Genomic DNA, 19,582 nt, shown 5'->3' on the forward strand with positions numbered 1-19,582 from the left:
TTCAAATGCACCTGTGAGACAGAACCCACGTACTCTCTCTTGCACCAGCACTAATCTCCACCTCCTGTTTCACCCCCTCTTCACCTCCTGAACCCTCTGCTCAGGGGGTTTATGATTCTGCTCCTTTTCCTTCCAGGCTGAATCAGGAAACCAATGAGATTAGTTTTAATTGGGCAATATTGGCTTTTCTTCTTCATAACGTTAGACTTAGTTTTCTTCATTTTGATGGAAGATTCTTGACTCACTACTACAAAAATCTGTTAGATTTTGTAGGAACAACAATTAAATCCTCAAGACTAGATGGAGAAAATACTGATCACCACCTCCTCTTTCTAACAACTACATGCATAGGCAGCAGTTTTTTGTTTATTTCTGTTTTTTAATCACAGCTTTTTGATAGTGTTCCAAAAAGAGCTACTGTAGCTTCCTAAAACGAATGCCTTGCTTCGACACTGGGAGAAGCTGATTCAATAATAAGAGCTACTACACATGCTCCATTTCTAATCTTTTCTGTTACTACCTTTTATTAATATGCTGCAGAGTGATGTTTATGGCTGAGTTCACAGCGGTGTTCTTCCATAAAGCAATCATGATCACGTTTATTATTTAACATTCATTCTGTAGTTTGAACCAGAATAGCCACCCAATGTAAATTATTCGAAATGGATCACATCTCTGCTACCAAATAATAGCAACCTCCTGTCTTGTGGCACTTTGTTAGAGGAATCTATTCAGGAGGGATGGGGCCTCCAAAACAGGAAATGCACCTAAAACCATGTAGCCCCTTGCCTGTGGGGTGAGGGGGTGTGGGTACCTGTAATGCAACACTACTCCATCATCTTAAATTTGTGACTCTGACGTCTTCTTTTGGAACAATAAGAGAAAAGTGGCTTATTTTGAACAGTTTCAATGAATGTGCTAATGAAAGTTAATTCTTGCTTGAAGAAATCCTGTAATAAATAAAAAGTACACTATTGTTGATGAAAGATACGTACAAAAATAATCACGGTTCTTGGTTCAAACCACACTTTCCCAAATGAAACACTTTTCATCTAAACGCCATAGAGAAGAGCAAGCGGCTCAATGTCCCCAGCAGTTCATTTAGTTGCTCCATTGAAGTTCCTAAGCAGGGGCACTGACAATCAGCTGAGAATTAACTTACCAGTAGGTACGTTGCCTAGTAAATGGGACCATCTCTCTAAGAGCTCTCTGCTAGGAAGAGAGGCAGCAGAGGACTTGGTACATGAACTGGAAATGTGAAATCACACAAACAAACCATCCGTGGGTCTCTAGGAAAACAAGAGTGTTTCTTTCCTATAGAGCAGGTGAGAGGTTCCAAGATCCCATGGCCAGACAGCATGGGGCCCTATGGTTTTTTCCATTATTCTTTTTCTGAAGAGATCACACTAACTTCTGAACAGTAAAAATTAAAGGGATTGGGGGGTATATATCTATCATGGATCAATGTGATTCAAAACTATACTGCTGTAGCAAAGGGCACTCTTTTTATAATACATTCCAGGGAAATTGTATCTGAGGCCTTACAGAGCACTAGCTGATTGTGTAACAATTAAAATAAATAAATTATAGTGTAACCCTTTCCTTTCAAAGAAAAGGAGGTACAGGTTTCTCTTAATTTATTAACGACATCATTATTCAACTAAAATTTTGATGCATAAATACACTTTATAAGATTTATTTCTATTTATTTATTTTTCAAGACACAGTCTTACTCTGTTACCTAGGCTGAAGCAGTCTCAACCTCTCTGGGCTCAGGTGGTCCTCCTACCTCAGCCTCCCGAGTAGCTGGGACTACAGGTGTGCGCCACCATGCTCGGCTAATTTTTGTATTTTGTATAAAGACAGAGTCTTGCTGTGTTGCCCAAGTTGGTCTTGAACTCATGGGCTCAAGCAATCTGCCCACCTCAGCCTCCCAAAGTGCCAGGATTACAGGGATGAGCCACTGTGCCTGGCTACAAGATTTATTTTTTAAAATCAGGTTATTTTTTACTCTTTGGATAATATTTTTATTGACTTATGTATAAGGAGAAGCAATGAACACATTATAACACATTATACTTTGACATTTTAAAAGTATTTAAATGCAACCTCAAATATAAACTTTTATTGGTAATTATTTTTAAGGCAACTCAAATTAAGTAAATATACAAATAAAGGAAAGTCATCAAAGGTATTATTCATGCTCCATCATCCATTATAGGGTTCAAAATATTCTATAGGGGATAAGAAATAGGCCTGTTATTATTATAAATTTGCTACATAATATAATTCAAAAAAATTTAAACAACCCAGTTAGAGGACATGCTCAGTATTGTGAACAAATTCATTTTTGTTAAAGATCTAAAGCAGCTGAAAGAAAGAGATTTGAAATGAGTTGGGGGAAAATGAAAAATGATAATTGAAAGGTATTTCAATTTATTTTATTTATTCCTTCATAGAACCAAACACAAAATGAGACTGACTGTGCAGTACAGAAGAAACGAGAGTGGGAAATATGGCGGTGGAAAAAGTGAATATGAGTCAAGAACTGATTTTCGCAGCAAGCCATATGACCTCCCTGTCCACAAGGAGCTTATAGTCTAGCAAGGAAAAGGACAATAAAAACAAAAAATTGAAAAACAGTGTGACAGTTCTATAAAAGAAAAACACCCAGGGTGTTGGAGAGGCAGAGGAGAGAGAGAGAGTACATTCCTCTGAGGTTGGACAGGAAAGTCAACTTCGCCATCCCACAAGGACAGCCAGAAACAGCCTGGAAAATCAGCGTGCCTTCCTTGCTTCAGAACAAAAGTGAAAATTCCAGTGAGCATGTTCTCACTCATAGGTGGAAACTGAACAATGAGATCACTTGGACACAGGAAGGGGAACATCACACACTGGGGCGTGTTGTGGGGGCAGGGGAGGGATAGCATTAGGAGATATACCTAATGTAAATGACAAGTTAATGGGTGCAGCACACCAACATGGCACATGTATACATATGGAACAGACCTGCACATTGTGCACATGTACCCTAGAACATAAAGTTAAAAAAAAAAAATTCCAGTGAGTAAATGAATGAAATTCAAACTAACATTTATTGAGTGCCCATGGCTTTCGGTTAATATTGCTCATGCTCTGTGGGAAGAGCTTAACAAACAGCGAAGTGGCCAAAGAGTTGGCCCTGAAAAGCTGAGAGAAAGCCAAGGGGTGGGAGAGCTGGAATGTACGTGATCCAGCTCCCAGAAGATCTCCGACAACAGCTTGAGGGCAATGGGCAGGCTTTGGGAAGGTCACCTACAGGAGATTGCCTAGAAAAAGATGCAGGTTAACATATTTCAGCGAGAGTGTGGACACAGCTTTTGTTTGTTTTAATGTAGGGAGCAAAATAATTTAAAATATATGTGTGTGTATATATGTACATATTTGTGTTTATATATATGTATGTGTCATATATAAGCACACATACATGTACAAATATACATGCATACATGTATGTACCATAAAAAAGAGAACACTACAGCTGAAAGTACCAGTCTACAGTGAGAGAGGTATTTGGATGCATAGGCCATAAGCGTTCCCCTTTTTAGGACTTAGCTTCTATATCTTATAAGCTCAGTCAATGCCTCAAGCAATGCTAATCAAATTCTGGAACAACTACATGTTCCCGCACCTTCTGCTCTTCAAAAACAATGGAAAGTGGGTCATGCTGAATAAAAAGTTTGACTTAACTTGTCTGGAAGTCAGACTTGGAGTCTAGTCCCAATTTGCCTCTATGAACTATGAGACTTTGGAAAGGTTACTTTGCTTCTCTGGGTTTCTTCTTTCTCACACATAAGGTGAAGGGATTGGAGTAGATTTCTGGTTCTAAGAGAAGGCCAGACGTATTACAAGGGGAAAAGATTTTTTTATCCAATTTTCCTTTCTCTTTGAGGTGCTCTTTAAGTCAGGGTGAAAATGTTGCCATGCCCTGGGCTGCTTTATGCTGTGCTTGCAAAGGTGACCAAGAACTGCTCCTAACTTGATTTTTGCAACTCGTCTTCTACTCACCCCAAACAGGGTCTACATCTAACAAACTTGGACCTAGTGCTTATGGCATCAGTCATGCCTTCTTGGCCTTGTTTATAGCATCCCACATCTTCCATCTTTATTTTAAAATATTAAAATCCTAGTCCTTCCTTTCTCTTAACATTGTCTCAAGGAAGTGTTTTGTGAATATTCCTTCACAAAATGTCTGTAACCTGTCACTGATCGCATTCCTTTATATATCTTAGTTTTGTATGCATACGCCTCGGCTCTTACCAGGTGGTGTGTTACTTTGGAACAAAGACATCTCACATTCGTTTATTTTTGAGATGGAGTTTTGCTCTGGTTGCCCAGGCTGGAGTACAGTGGTGTGATCTCGGCTCACAACAACCTCCGCCTCCCGGGTTCAAGAGATTCTCCTGCCTCAGCATCCCTAGTAGCTAGGATTACAGGCACCTGCCACCATGACCAACCAATTTTTGTATTTTTAGTAGAGACGCGGTTTCACCTTGTTGGCCAGGCTGGTCTTGAACTCCTGACCTCAGGTGATCCGCCTGCCTCAGCCTCCCAAAGTGCTGGGATTACAGGCATGAGCCACCATGCCTGGCCCTCACATTCATTTTTGAATCACCCACAACACCTCACAGTAGGCTCACAGTAATGGGGTAATGTGATACAAACATGAGAAACAGCTCGGAAGTCAAAAAGGCCTGCATTCAAACATCTGTGTGCCTTTGTTTAAGTCACTTAACTTTACTAAGCCTCCTTGTCCTCCTTTGTAAAATGGGATATTATGTCTTACTAATTACATTTGCTATGAAGAGAGAATAAAAGTGGCATAAATACTTGCATTATTAGCTACGAATGCACACTAAATGAATTAGTGGACCAAGATATTAATCAAGTATGAATGACTTAAAAATCCAATTTGTAGTTATTTCTGCTGATTGTAAGCCTTTATTTACCTAATCATACTAGAAAAATAGGTTTTTCCCTCGATTGCCTCAAAGTTGGGACATGGGATAAGTGTGCTGTATTGCTCAGTTCCTCCCACAGAGGTTTGAGCTTGGCAGATACTTTCCTTTCCTCTTTTCTGCTGGAGGAAGGAAAATATGAGGTGAGATCCAGGGCCAAGAAACAGATTCTGAGACTGGGACAGTTGGAAGCAATGATTTATATGGGGGACTTTAAAATTTTCCTTTATTAATTTCCAAAATTAATCATGTTCTGGTAACTTTAAAAAATATACCCTCAATAACTAAATCCCAATGAGGGAAAAGATCTTCAGCACAAGTCTTCAGACTTCTCTGTAATACACATTAACTGAATTAAAGTTAGTAAAATATATTACAAAAATGAAACCCTAAGCTTTTGTTCTAGCTGGGACTTAAAAAATGTTCCTTCTTTTTCTGATCACATGTAGGTATGTTTTGTTATCCATGTTATTCCATGTTTTCTTTTTCTTTTCTTTTTTTGTTTTTGTTTTTGTCTTTGTTTTTGAGATGGAGTCTCACTCTCTCGCCAGGCTGGAATGCAATGGTACAATCTTTGCCCACTGCAACTTCCGCCTCCCTGGTTCAAGTGATTCTCCTACCTCAGCCTCCTGAGTAGCTGGGATTACAGGCATGTGTCACCACACCCAGTTAATTTCTGTATTTTTAGTAGAGACAGTTTCACTGTGTTGGCCAGGATGGTCTCAATCTCTTGACCTCGTGATCCACCTGCCTAGGCCTCTCAAAATGCTGGGATTACAGGCATGAGCCACCACGCCCAGCTTCATGTTTTCTTTTCATGCACATCATGGCTAAAGTCAGATTGGATGATTTGGGGATATATATCCAAGATCCCATTTCTATCCTCAATTTAAAATACACACTTTAGCCAGGTGTACTAATCGAATAGCATTTATTCCTTATATTTCATGTAATTTTTGACATAGATTGAATATTTTCTCTATTCCTTTATGCTCTGAATATTTATACCATTAATATATCTGATGGTAGCAATTGGGTATCATGTATCTTAAATGTGGATCAAAATCCATTTTTTCCCACAACCTGGTTTCTCTAAGGTTAACCTAATTTCTTCTGGGACTGTGCATGGAGCATTTCATTCTAGAGCATCTCAGAAGTTGACAGATTAATCACTGCGTGGGCTTTTAAACAATGCTGAATTCTTCCCTGTGAAAATCAGCTCCTCATTCTCCATAATACATTTGCTGAGCTCAGGAACTAACACCTGATTCATTCAGGCTTTGCTTACATAACCTTCTCTTTGGTTGAAATGAAAAGATCGCCAAAGTCGTCCAACATCTGTGGAAATGGACTATAGAAAATAAATCAACTAAAGAAGGGAAATGATCAAGTTTCCTTTTATTATTTCAAAACCAATGGTCAATGAAAATCCTCAAGTTTCTGTTTTAATGTACAATCTGTTATCCTAGCTTTAGTTTCACATAGATAATCAATGCCATATAATATTTATAAAATATACACTCCAAGTTACATGAAAAAAATGTTTATCAGAACACGTAACTAATAGGGATGTGTTGGTTCTGTAACCCTTGGTGCTAGTCTATGCAAAATTACAGTGGTATATTTTCACTGTACCAGTTCCAAATCATCATATACAAATTAATTTAAAAATATACTCTCTACTAAACATGTTGCACCTATTCAGTTTAACAATAAAACTAACAGAACCAAAAGCTACTATTTTTCCTAAAATGACTGGTTTTGAGGTGGCTCAAGTTTTTCTAAAACAAATGAGACACTGAGGAAGAAACTGAGTAGCACAAGGCTTGGTAACCTCACCACCATCATCACCACTTTTACAAAGGAAGCTCCTAAATTCTAAGCTTCATCTCACACTAAAGCTTTCTGTTAACAGGATTCCACAGCTGAAAGACCCCATGTTTACATTCAGGAGGTGTGCACAAATGCCAAATTTTCATGAATATAGAGATAGGTCAGTTAATTACCATGACAACCAAGAACATATTAGGTCAAATACTTGGCTGGCAAATGTCCTCATGATTTTCAAATACTATATTTTTACACAACTGAGATCATTACTATTCTGTACAATAAAACAAATGCTGATGCCTGTAAATTGTTCACAGTAATCTCCTGAGAGGTTTTCACAATTCTAAGATCCAGTAAACTACCAGTAGCTGCCTCAAAACCCAGTGAATCCTACACAAGCTGATCTGGGTGCTCCGGAAACAACAATGGAACCAAAACCACTGGAGGGGGGCGGGGGGGATCTTAAATTATGGCCATTGAAGGAGTCAAACCATTTCTTAAAAGATACAAGTCTATTAATTTGCTTAGAAAACATAAGCCCGAGTGAAAGACAAGAACGTGTAACAGAGGAAAGTCACCATCTTGAGGAAAAGGAGCCCGATCTTCTGGAAAGTGGGCTGTATTTTCTCACATTCAGGACCTAAGTTTATTTTGCCGTATTTTAATACTATGCAAAATTTATCTGGGAATTCCATTAATAGACAACTGAATGGCAGTCAATACTCTTGAAAATAATTATAACTTTAGGTCCAGCCAAATGGTTTTCAAAACTAAAAAAAGATCACCCCAAACATACCAATGTATGGCAAACTCTGTCCAGCACAGTCTTCAGGGAACCAACAATTGATACAAATTTCAGAGACATCACTGAGGTAAGAAGAGTGGAAGCTTAGAACATATAGTTTGACCCCCACAAAATTTTAAAATGCCCATATGGATTGGCCAGCCACCCAAAATCTAAATTAAAGGATATTTAAAAGGACACTTATTTCCAGAAAATGATTTTGCACAAATTGTATCAAGTGATTCATTGACAGCTATTTCCTTAAACCTTTCAGGCCAGCGGTGTACCATTGTGCAGAGACAGGGCACCAGGGCTGTCTCAAGTGCTTTTGTGCCCACACTCTCTCACTATCTACAAGTGCTCTGTCTTGTCATCAACACATACATAGAGTTAGCAGAGGAATTTTGTGGCCAAGTTATTCTTGGCAAAAATGCAATGCTATTTCACAGACTCTTAGGAGAGCTGGTCACAGGATCACAAATGATGACTGGTAATACTACCCTAACCAGTGAGGAGGTTTCTCCACTGCAGAGGGCCTGGCCAGGGAACCGCAAACACATACCTCAGGAAGTGCTTCATGGTGCCCGTGTTGACTGTCCAGATGCTATACGAACTGTCCTCAAGTAATTGCTTCCAAATTTGCCTTTGTCAAAGTAAGCGTCAACTGTGGGAAGAAATTAGATATTAGGTATATTTACTAATAAGGCTGGAAGCTGCAAAGCAAAAATTTCTGCTTACTGAGGTAAGCAGGTAACATGCCAGCCACCCAGAACATTATCAACGGAACTGTCCACAGAGCAATGCAATTCAATGGATGGAGATTACAGTTATAGACTTTCACTTTATAATTATATTAATACAATTAGCCTTTCATTTTAAGTCACTTGCTGGAATAATTATGAATTTCATGAGTAATCTCTGCAATATTAAGCTTTTCCTTTATTTTGAGTATTGTTCCTATATCTTTAGGAATAGTATTCATAAGAAAAATAAAAATGAAGAACAATAAAATGAACCATCTGGATTTCCAGATATCCAATAGTCCAAAATCTGGCGGCCCCAACTTTGTAGAAGTACAACTCAAAAATAACTGGAACCAACTAATTTTAAGATAAAAGATAACTGTTAAAGAGCTCAAGCTCAAGAATAACCTAAAGAGCAAGATATTACAAAGAAATGAATGATGCCCCAGGCCCCGTTGTCTTTTGGCACGGTGAACAGAGCAGTGGGATTTGATATTTGCATGGCACTTTTTGGTTTATGATTTGCTTTCACAACGTGTATATCAGGTTATCAGCCTTTTTCCTTTTGATAAGGAGGACACTAGGAGCAGCCTACAAAGCAAGTTAGGATAAGAGGGGATAAAACAGACTATAGAAGAGAGAGTGTCTGCAAGTGGAGAGAAGTTATCTCATGAGAAAAAAGACAAATGGAACATCCACTGCAACAGCAATGCAAGGAAACGAATCTACATTCGAAAAAGAGCTGCAGGCAGAGACACATTGCCAACTAGAACAGCCCAGAGTGTGGGAACTCATACTTAGCTCGAATAAAAGCTGGTCTCTTATTTAACACATTTATTTCTGTAAATATTCCATACATGCTTGAAAAAACTGTCTATACACCAATTTAAGACTGTGGTTGCTTTTGGGAAGAGAGGTGGGGTTTAGGATTGGAAGGAGAAAAATGATCTTCTTAACTTTGTGTGTTTTATTTCTTAAAATATATCTGAGGAGAAATAAAAGGAAAAATAACGTTTATTCATTTTGAGTGGTGGGAACATATATTATCCTTTGGACTTTTGTGGCTTTTATAAATGAATCCAAATTTTAATTTAATTTGGTTAGTTCCCACCAACACTCAGATCATAGTTTCTAATATATTCAACAATAAAAGCATCTAGGGGACGTTAGGGAAATGGTTGATTCTAAAGCTGGGTCAGGGCAAGGTGAACCCGAAGCATCTTGCAGCACAAGATAGTCAAGAAGTGCTCAAGGTAAACAAAATAGATGTGTGTCAAATACACACAGCAGCCAACTGAAAGAACTCCCAGTGGTCAAATAATTGATGTAGCTACTCTGCCCTCAAGTAGGTTGAGCAGGCCAGGTGCCCTGGCTCACGCCTGTAATCCCAGCACTTTGGGAAACAGACGGGCAGATCACTTGAGGTTAGGAGTTCGAGACCAGCCTGGCCAACATGGAGAAACCTCATCTCTACTAAAAATACAAAAATTAGCTGGGTGTGGTAGTGCGTGCCTGTAGTCCCAGTTACTCAGGAGGCTGAGGCAGATGAATCACTTGAACTGGGAGGTGGAGTTTACAGTGACTCGAGATGTGCCACTGCACTCCAGTCTGGGTGAAGGAGTGAGACTCTGTCTCAAAAACAAAACAAAAAACCTCCCTATCCCTTAAATATAAACTGGACATATGGTTTTCTGAATACAGTGTGGAAAGGGGAAAAAAGAGTAACTACAGTAGGGCTGGGAGCAGTGGCTCATGCCTGTAATCTCAGCACTTTGGAAGGTGGAAGCAGGCAGATCACTTGAGGCCAGCAGTTTGAGACCAGCCTGGTCAACATGGTGAAACCCCATCTCTACTAAAAATACAAAAATTAGCCAGGTGTGGTGGTGGGCACCTGTAATCCCAGCTACTTGGGAGGCTGAGGCAGGAGAATTGCTTGAACCTGGGAGGCGGAGGTTGCAGTGAGCCAAGATGGCGGCGCCACTGCACTCCAGCCTTGGTGACAAAGGAAGACTCTGTCTCAAAAAAAAAAAAAAAAAAAAAAAAGGAAAGAAAGAAAAGAAAAACCTGACAAACACTGCCTCAGCCAGGTGATCAAGGCTAAGATCACCAGTGATAAGTCATGTTGATAGCATGTAACCTTGACCTGATATAATGAAAATGGCACTTTACCCCCCCAAAACCTATAACCCCAGTCTAATCATGAGAAGAATATTCAACAAACCCCAATTCAAGGGCATGCCACAAAATATCTAATCAGTACCCCTCAAAACTCTCAAAAGCTTAAAAAACAAGGAAAGTCTGAGAAACTGTCACAGCCAAGAGGTGCAGGCCAAAGGAGCTATGACTATTACATGTAATGTGGTATCCTGATTGGATCCTGGAATAGAAAAAAGGACATCAGGTAAAAACTAAGAAAAAGTGAATGAAGCAAGGACTTTAGTGAATAATACGGTATCAGTATTGGTCCATTAGTTGTGACAAATGTATCATATTAATGTAAGATGCTGACAACAGGGGAAAGTATAAGGGAACTCTCTGTACTATCTTTGTAACTTCTCTGTAAATCTAAAACTGTTTTTAAAATAAAAAGTTTATAAAACATGTTAACGCCTGCCATGCTCTAGACACAGTGAGGAACTAGGGATACTATAGGGTAAGCAAAAGGGGCATGGCTCTACCCTGTAGATGCAACAACCTTTGGGGAGGAGAGGAGAGAAGATGACATAGAGAAACAAACAGGGACTCACATACAGTATTACAAGTGGAAATAGGTGCTGTGGCAGTGAGTAGGAGAGATGCTTAGCCTAGATGTAGGGGTTGGGGGTTCTCCAGATAGCACATGCAAAGCCCTAAAGGCAAAAGAATGCACAATATCTATAAGAGAGAAAGTTCCAATATGACTTAGTGTGGTGCTCAGTGAGAGGGATGGGAAAAATAGTGATGGCAAGATACGGAAAAGCAAGTAGGGTCAGATCAAGAAGGCTTAGTAAGTAATGTTGAAGTTTGAACCTTATCTCAAGAGCAATAAGGAACTATTGAAAGTGTTCAAGCTGAGATGTGACGAGATCAGATCTCTAGTTTAAAAAATATACTCTGACTCCAGCCTGGGCGACAGAGCGAGACTCCGTCTCAAAAAAAAAAAAAAATACTCTGGGCCAGGCATGGTGGTTCATGCCTGTAATCCCAGCATTTTGGGAGGCCGAGGCAGGTGGATCACGAGGTCAGGAGATCGAGACCATCCTGGCCAACATGGTGAAACCCCATCTCTACTAAAAATACAAAAATTAGCCGAGTGTGGTGGTGTGCGCCTGTAGCCCCAGCAACTCAGGAGGCTGAGGCAGAAGAATTGCTTGAACCCAGGAGGCGGAGGTTGCAGTGACCTGAGATCGCATCATTGCACTCCAGCCTGGGCAACAGAGACTCCGATTCAAAACAAAACAAAACAAAACACTCTGATTGTAATATGAAGAATAAATTGTAATATGAGGAATAAATCCTATACCTAAAATTATAGGTATAGGATACCATCTACAAACTTGTTGCAATAACCCAGGCAAAGGTAATAATGGCTAAGGCAATGGACAGACAGAGGTGTGAAAGATATTAGAGAGTTAAAAGGTAGACTTGATAGGACCTTTGTTAATTGATTGATTGGGGGATGGTTGGTAAAGGAAAAGGGGGAGTTGAACATTATGCCCATGTTTGTGGCCAGCAACTGGATAGACAGCAGAATTATTCATTAAGATATGCTATTTTGGAGAAGCACATTTGGGGATTTGGGTGTACAAAAGATCTCTGGAACATTTTTAGTTTTCAGGACAAAGTGGTAGAGTAAAGATTCATGGATCTAAAGGTCAGGAAGACAGGTCGGAAACAAAGATTTGGGCTTCCTCAGCATGTAGATGGTAATTAAAACCATAGTTCAGAAGGAATTACTAAATAAGTAGCATATACGACACTTGTTCATAACAAAAGCTCTTTGTCATTAGGATACGATTGAAAAAGAATTCTCATGCAACTAAGGTAGTAAAGAATGGATTGCATTTTAAAAATAGTTTTTCTAAATTTTTAAGAAGTCTGTCCCCTTAAGTGGCTTGATTTCAGTTAGCTATAAAATTGGTTTACCTAAAAAAAATTTTATTTCTTAATGATGTGAGATAAGTGAAATAATACTTCAACTCCCCACTCTTTACATAATAGTTCTTGAATTTATCCCTTGTAAAAACTTCTTGAATGCTTATGTGTCCAACATTGTGCTGAGTAATGCAGCACAGTTTAATACAGTAAAAGAGCCTTACAATTAAGAGAAAATTTGGCAAATATGGCAGGGAGTGTGCATGGTGGTTAACAGCACAAGTTTTGGAGACAAAGTTCTGGTCTGGGATCTACCACTAGCCAAGTGGCAGCCTTAGACAAGTTGCTTGACCTCCCTAGGATTAAATGGGGTAAGTAATTAAATGAGCTTGTAGGATTGTTCTAAGGATTAAATGAACCAAAGCATGTAAGGCGCTCAGCATAGTTACAGGTATTTAATATACATTCAGTGAGTAGCGTTTATTATTTAGTATTATTATTTTGTCATTCTTATTGTGTTCTCCTCTAAAGTAAAAGATTATTTTGTCAAGTGAAGAATCACTTAGGAGAACAGTTAAAATAAATTCTCACAAGTTGATGTGACCTGAACTGGGATGATGACTGTTGGGAGGGAGAGAATTGAACAGAAGTAAAAAATATTTAGATGGTAGAATCAATTGGACTTACTGATTGAATGGGAAAAGTGAAGGGAGGGAAAATAACCATTAGTTCTAATTGTCTGTCCCCCAAACAGGAAACAAAGATAACAATTAGATCTCATTATCTGTCCCCCAAAGAGGAAACACTAAAAATGGCTTTGGGTGGCAGAAGAAGCCTGTGCGAATGCTATTTAACTCATTATTCACAGGATATTCATTAAATAATTATGCTAAATGTTTTATATAGAAAACAAAAAATTACTGTTCATTTTTAAAGTCAAATAGCTTTGTTTTAAAGGAGACCCACTTGTTAATGGTCCATTTACTATTAATTAGACAATCTGTGTTAAGCAAATCATGGCTGTGTGTGAGATATTCTGAGCCCACTACTGATAAGAAATGCCCTTCGCATTATTATTTTTCCATGAGTGGTACTGAGTTCATCTATTTCTTTCTACTAAGCCTCCGCTATAGCCAAACCAACATTTCTCAAGTGGTTCAGTAGGACCTAAGTATGGGGAGAATGTTTTCAAAATAATTTCAGCTTTTATTTTAAATTCAGGGAGTTTATTTGCAAGTTTGTTACATGTGTATGTTGTGTGATGCTGAGGTTTAGGTACAATCGATCCTGTAACCCAGGTAGTGGGCATAGTAGCCAATAGTTTTTCAACCTTTGCTCCCCTCCTCCCTCCCAACTCTAGTAGTCCCCATTGTCTATTGTTGCCATCTTTATGTCCATAAGTACCCAATGTTTAGCTCCCACCTATAAGTGAGAACATCTGGTATTTTGTTTTCTGTTTGTGTGTTAATTTGCTTAGGATAATGGCACCCAGCTACATCCATGTTGTTTCAAAGACATGATTTCATTCCATTTTATGGCTACGTAGTATTCTATGGTATATACATAACACATATTCTTTATCTAGTTCACTGTTAATGGGCACCTTGGTTGATCCCATGTCTTTGTTATTGTGAACAGTGCTGTGATGAACACATGCATGTGTCTTTTTAGTCGAATGATTTATTTTCTTTTGGATATATACCCAACAGTGGGATTGCTGGGTCAAATGGTAGATCGTTTTAAGGTCTTTGAGATATTGCCAAACTGCTTTCCACAGTGGCTGAACTAATTTACCTTCCCACCAGCTGTGTATAACATTCCCTTTTCTCCTAGCCTTGCTAGCATCTGCTGTTTTTGGACTTCTTAATAATAGCCATTCTTGCTAATGTGAGATGGTATCTCATTGTGGTTTTGATTTGCATTTTCTTCATGTCTGTTGGCTGCTTGTATGTCTTCTGTTGAGAAGTGTCTGTTCATGTCTTTTGCCCACTTTTCTTTTTTCTTTCTTTTTTTTTTTTTTTGAGATGGAATCTTGCTCCGTCGCCCAGGCTGGAGTGCAGCGGCTCAATCTCTGCTCACTGCAAGCTCCGCCTCCTGGGTTTGCATCATTCTCCGGCCTAAGCCTCCCAAGTAGCTGGGACTACAGGTGCCTGCCACCACGCCTGGCTATTTTTTTAAAAATATTTTTAGTAGAGATGGGGTTTCACTGTTTAGCCAGGATGGTCTCGATCTCCTGACCTTGTGGTCTGCCCGCCTCGGCCTCCCAAAGTGCTGGGATTACAGGCATGAGCCACTGCTCCTGGCCTTGCCCACTTTTTAATGAGGTGCTTTGGTTTTTGGATGTTGAATTGTTCAAGTGCCTTATAGACTCTGGGTTTAGACCCTTGTCAGATGCATAGTTCTTGACTATTTTCTCCCATTCTGTCTGTTGTCTGTTTACTTTGTCAATAATTTCTTTTGCCATGCAGAAGTTCTTTACTTTAATCAAGTCTGGTTTTAGACCCTTGTCAGATGCATAGTTTGTGAATATCTTCTCCCATTCTGTCAGTTGTCTGTTTACTCTGTTGATAGTTTCTTTTGTTGTGTAGAAGTTCTTTAGTTTAATTAAGTCACACATATCGATTTTTGTTTTTTGTTGCAATTGCTTTTGAAGAGTTAGTCATAAATTCTTTCCCAAGGCTGATATCCAGAATGGTGTTCCCTAGGTTTTCTTTTTTGTTTTTTTGTTTTGGATTCTTATAGTTTGAGGTTTAACATTTAAATCTTTAATCCACCTTGAGTTAATTTTTGTAGATAGTGACAGGTTGGGTTCCAATTCCATTCTTCTGCATATGGCTAGCAGGGTATCCCAGCATCATTTATGGAATAGGGAGCCCTTTCAGGATAGGGAGAATTTGAGCTCACTCTTCATCTGCATAGAGTTCTAACAATGAGGTGGCCATGATACACTTCTCCTGTGTTTTTATACATCAGCCTATTGACTTTAATACAGTTACATGTAAGCTTGGTAAGCTTGGTTTATATCTGTTTAATTGAAAAATACAGATATTTAATTTTTTTTTTTTTTTTTTTTAGACAGGGTCTTACCCTGTCACCCAGGCTGGAGTGCAGTGGCCCGATCTTGGCTCACTGCAACCTCCACCTCCTGGGTTCAAGCAATTCTTGTGTCTCAGCCTCCCGAGTAGCTTGGATTACAGGCATACACCACCACATACAGCTAATTTTTGTATTTTTAGTACAGACGGGGTTTTGACATGTTAGCCAGGCTGGTCTCAAACTCCTGGACTCAAGTGATCTGCCCACCTTGGCCTCCCAAAGTACTGAGATCACTTCACCACCAGGCCTGGCCCAGATATTGACGTTTTTGTTTGTTTAATTCAGCTTTACTCAGTTATTAGTTACATATAGAAAAATTCACCCTTTTTGTTCATACAGACACTTTAATGCCATCTGTTTCACAAAAATCAGGATGAACATAAAAATCACTCTCTGTGCTATACCTTCCCAAAGACTTCCTCTCTAGAGGTGTTTTTCACCGGAGGGGGACATTAGAATTACCTGCTCTGTGTTACTAATAAATCACTAATATTGTTCCAAAATGATCTGTTTCATGTCTCTTTCCGCTCTGGACTGTATGCTTTTCTAGGACACCCGTGGATGGGTATATTGCCTGACACACTGCTTGCTTAATATATACTTGTCAAAATGAACTTTGCACTCTTTTAGAAAAGTACTTTTTTTAACCAGCATTATTCAATCACAGTACTAATAAAACAAACTGAAAATCTCCCAACTGGAAGAAAACAAATCTGTAGATTTATTTTTAACTAAAATAAAGAATATGATTATAATCCTGGGTTCACTAACGTGTTCCCCTGATCTGTAGTAATTTCTCTCAGTGTGTACACGGACATTGCCCTGAACTCATCCAAAGGGAAGGATCAAATGATTGTGCTTTTCATATCAAACGCCCCGAGAGAGCAGTTGATACTTCAGTGCTATGCTATGAGGTTATCTGCCTCTTGTCTTTTTTTTTTTTTTTTTTTTTCCAGCTGGGAGAAAAGGGGCAGTAATGAGTGTGGTCTCCTACTTCTGAAAGCTCATCCTCTCACCTGGCATCAAGAAACCTGCCTTGCTTCCTTTGAGCAAGAAGCCCCCTGAGGCTCTTTGTAAAGTGCTACGGGGTAACCCTAACTCTTAGAGGTCGATCTCTCTATTAAGCACCCCAGGGAATGAATTAGAGACTCAACTAGAAGGGACGGAACTCCTTTCTTTAAAATCTTGAAATCCCTACATGAGACAAAGAAAGTTACTTTCTGTGTAGCCCTTCACATTCTAAGTTTAGCCCCTGTAACAACCAAAAGACTTGTGGACTCATACTGTTTATACATAAATAAAAGGTAATCTACAAAGTAAATACTATTTCATTTTTATAATCTTCCTAATTTGAGATTACCCCAGTTTAATAAAAAGTTGTGGAGAGCACATTTACAAACAAAATTTAATTTTAAAAATTACGTCTTAGCTTAAAGTTTTGTAAAATTAATAATAATAGCTAATATTCACAAAGTGCTTATTATGTGTCAGGCAATATGCTATAAGCTTTACTCATATTAACTCACTTAATCTTAACTGTCATCTTATGAAGTGAATAATAACAATTATCTCCATTTTGCAGCTGAAGAAATTGAAACACAGAGAGGGTAAGGAAACTTCCAAGGTCACACAGCTAGGATGTGGCGCAGATTCAAACCCTTTCAGCTTGCCTCCCAAGGTAGTGCTATTAATCACTTTCCTGTGCGGCCTCTGGAAACCAAAGGTAAACTTCTGGACTGACATGAGAATGAAGAGAATACATAATATATTCATTTCAAACTAAACTGCAAAGCTGGGGATAATCAAAGCCAGGAGGTACATACACATCTAAATAACAGTGTTCCACTGGGAGCTACCTGCAGGACTCCCAAATAAAAACAGTTACCCTGCCACTGAAAACTAACCTCTTTCCTTTCCTGGAGCAAATTATATTACAGATCTAGAAGTTTCTAAACCAGAAAATTTTATGGGAAGAAATTATACAACGGAGCGAAAATACATGAGTTTTATATTATTCTTTATTGAGGCTACATTTCCAAGGCAATAAAAACTGTTGGCAGTATAATTCTGAAATAACTAGAAGTAAAAATATCCCCCACCCAAAATGTAAATCAAGGCTTTCTAAACCTTGGGTTTAGAAAATTCGACGAAATTCAAGCTTCCGGTCCACACTGTAATTTATGTGGTGATTTCGGTCTCCAGTCTTCAGCTTTTTTCTTCATTTCAGTCTACTCTGCATGCTTCAGTCTTCATAATATATCACACCTTTCCCTTTATCGGTGAAAATATGTTATTTTTTTTTTTACGATACATAAAATATATCTAGTGGCTGGTAAAACATTTCAAATCACCTAGGAGATATAAACTAACTTGAATGAGTTCTTGAATTCATTGGAAAGCAGAAGTTCTATGGTCCTTTAGTTTTCCCTAATTGCTTCTTCTCGTTTTCTTTTCAGGCTATAACACCAGTAGGAGAAAAAAATCACAAGGGTCACCCTCAAAACACAATTACTGTAATTAGTAATAACTAGAAGATGAAAACATGTTCCATGTTCCACTCTCCTAGATTTAGATAAAAAAGAGAAAGGTTAGGCAAAGTTTTTGTTGTTGTTGTTTTGTTTCGGTTTGGTTGTTTTTTTTTTTTTTAGCAGTAATGAAAAACAAAAACAAAAAACATTCCATTTAACAATAAGGTTTTGGGCCGGTGGGGGGCAGGCACTGGGAGTTCACACACAATTTGACTTTGCCAATGATACATTCAAGATCAGCAATATCTAAATTATTTGCCACTGATTAATTGCCAAAGCTTGGGCTATTCTCATTTCAGGTGAAAGAAGAAAGAAAACAATGACATGTAGAACCATAGCTTCATAAATAATAATGTTTATAGTTTTCTCTCCTAAAAATAAGATTGATCCAAAGCTGATCTGGGTATCAGAAGGAAGCCTGTAGCTAGTTTGGTTCAATACCATTTGTCCTATATCTTTTTTGTTTGTTTGTTTGTTTGTTTGTTTGTTTTGAGGCAGGGTCTCAGTCTGTTGCCCAGGCTGGAGTGCAGTGGTGCAATTGCAGCTCACTGTAGCCTAGACCCCTAGGCTCAAGCGATCCTCCCACCTCAGGCTCCCAAGTAGCTGGGACCACAAGTGCATGTCGCCATGCCTGGCTAATTTTTGTATTTTTTGTAGAGACAGGGGTCTCACAATGTTGCCCAGGCTAGTCTTGAACTCCTGAGCTAAAGTGATCCGCCTGCCTGAGCCTCCCAAAGTGCTGGGATTACAGGCATGAGCCACTGTACCTGGCCTGCCCTATTTCTTTATTATACTGTGTCACTTTAAAGCTTTTCTAAAAGTAATTGAGAAAGTTTCAATGACAATTAAAAACTACTAGTAAATTCTCTTTAATCTATGTGAAAATTTTTAGTTTCTCTCTTGAATGGTCTGACAGTATGTACATGTGGCCCTTCTAGAGTCTGATGAAATCAAGACTGACATCCCTCAATCAGCCCATCAAGTGGAGATTTTGGAATCAAACAGAAACAGATACAGGCTTCTCTTTTTCCACTCCTTCTTCAGTGATGGCTATATCTGGGTGAGGTAAAAGGACGCTATTCTGTATTTATATGATTTTTAATTGACAAACCATAATTGTATCACACTATGATTAGTATGTATATATATATAGAAAGTAGAGAGATTAAGTCAAGCTAATTAACATATCTATTATCTCATTACTTTACATTTTTTATGGTGAGACACTTGACATGTACTCTGTTAGAAAGGCAACTGAAAAAGTTGAAAAAGGTCAAAACTAACAGATAACTGAGCCAATGTAGGTTTTTTTGTTGTTGTTTTTTTGAGACAGCGTCTTGCTTTAACGCCCAGGCTGGTGTGCAGCGGTGCAATCTCCGCCTCCTAGGATCAAGCAATTTTTCTGCCTCAGTCTCCTGAGCAGCTGGGATTACAGGCACATGCCACCACACCCGGCTAATTTTTGTATTTTTAGCAGAGATGGGGTTTCACCATGCTGGCCAGGCTGATCGCGAACTCCTGACCTCAAAC

At 38.8% G+C, this 19,582-nt stretch overlaps 1 protein-coding gene across 3 annotated transcripts in view; it reads right to left on the reverse strand.

Moving 5' to 3' along the window:
• Positions 1 to 19,582, reverse strand: part of ELMOD1 (ELMO domain containing 1) — a 75,841-nt gene that overhangs the window by 40,083 nt on the left and 16,176 nt on the right. For all 3 annotated transcript variants that reach the window (XM_003910639.4, XM_003910640.5, XM_009187201.4), the window contains exon 2: positions 8,174 to 8,275. In XM_003910639.4, the coding sequence (XP_003910688.1) occupies positions 8,174 to 8,190 (17 nt within the window). In that variant the 5' untranslated portion in view covers positions 8,191 to 8,275. The remainder of the gene's footprint in view (positions 1 to 8,173; positions 8,276 to 19,582) is intronic.

Source organism: Papio anubis, chromosome 12 (assembly GCF_008728515.1).
Source record: "Papio anubis isolate 15944 chromosome 12, Panubis1.0, whole genome shotgun sequence".
NCBI lineage: Eukaryota > Metazoa > Chordata > Mammalia > Primates > Cercopithecidae > Papio > Papio anubis.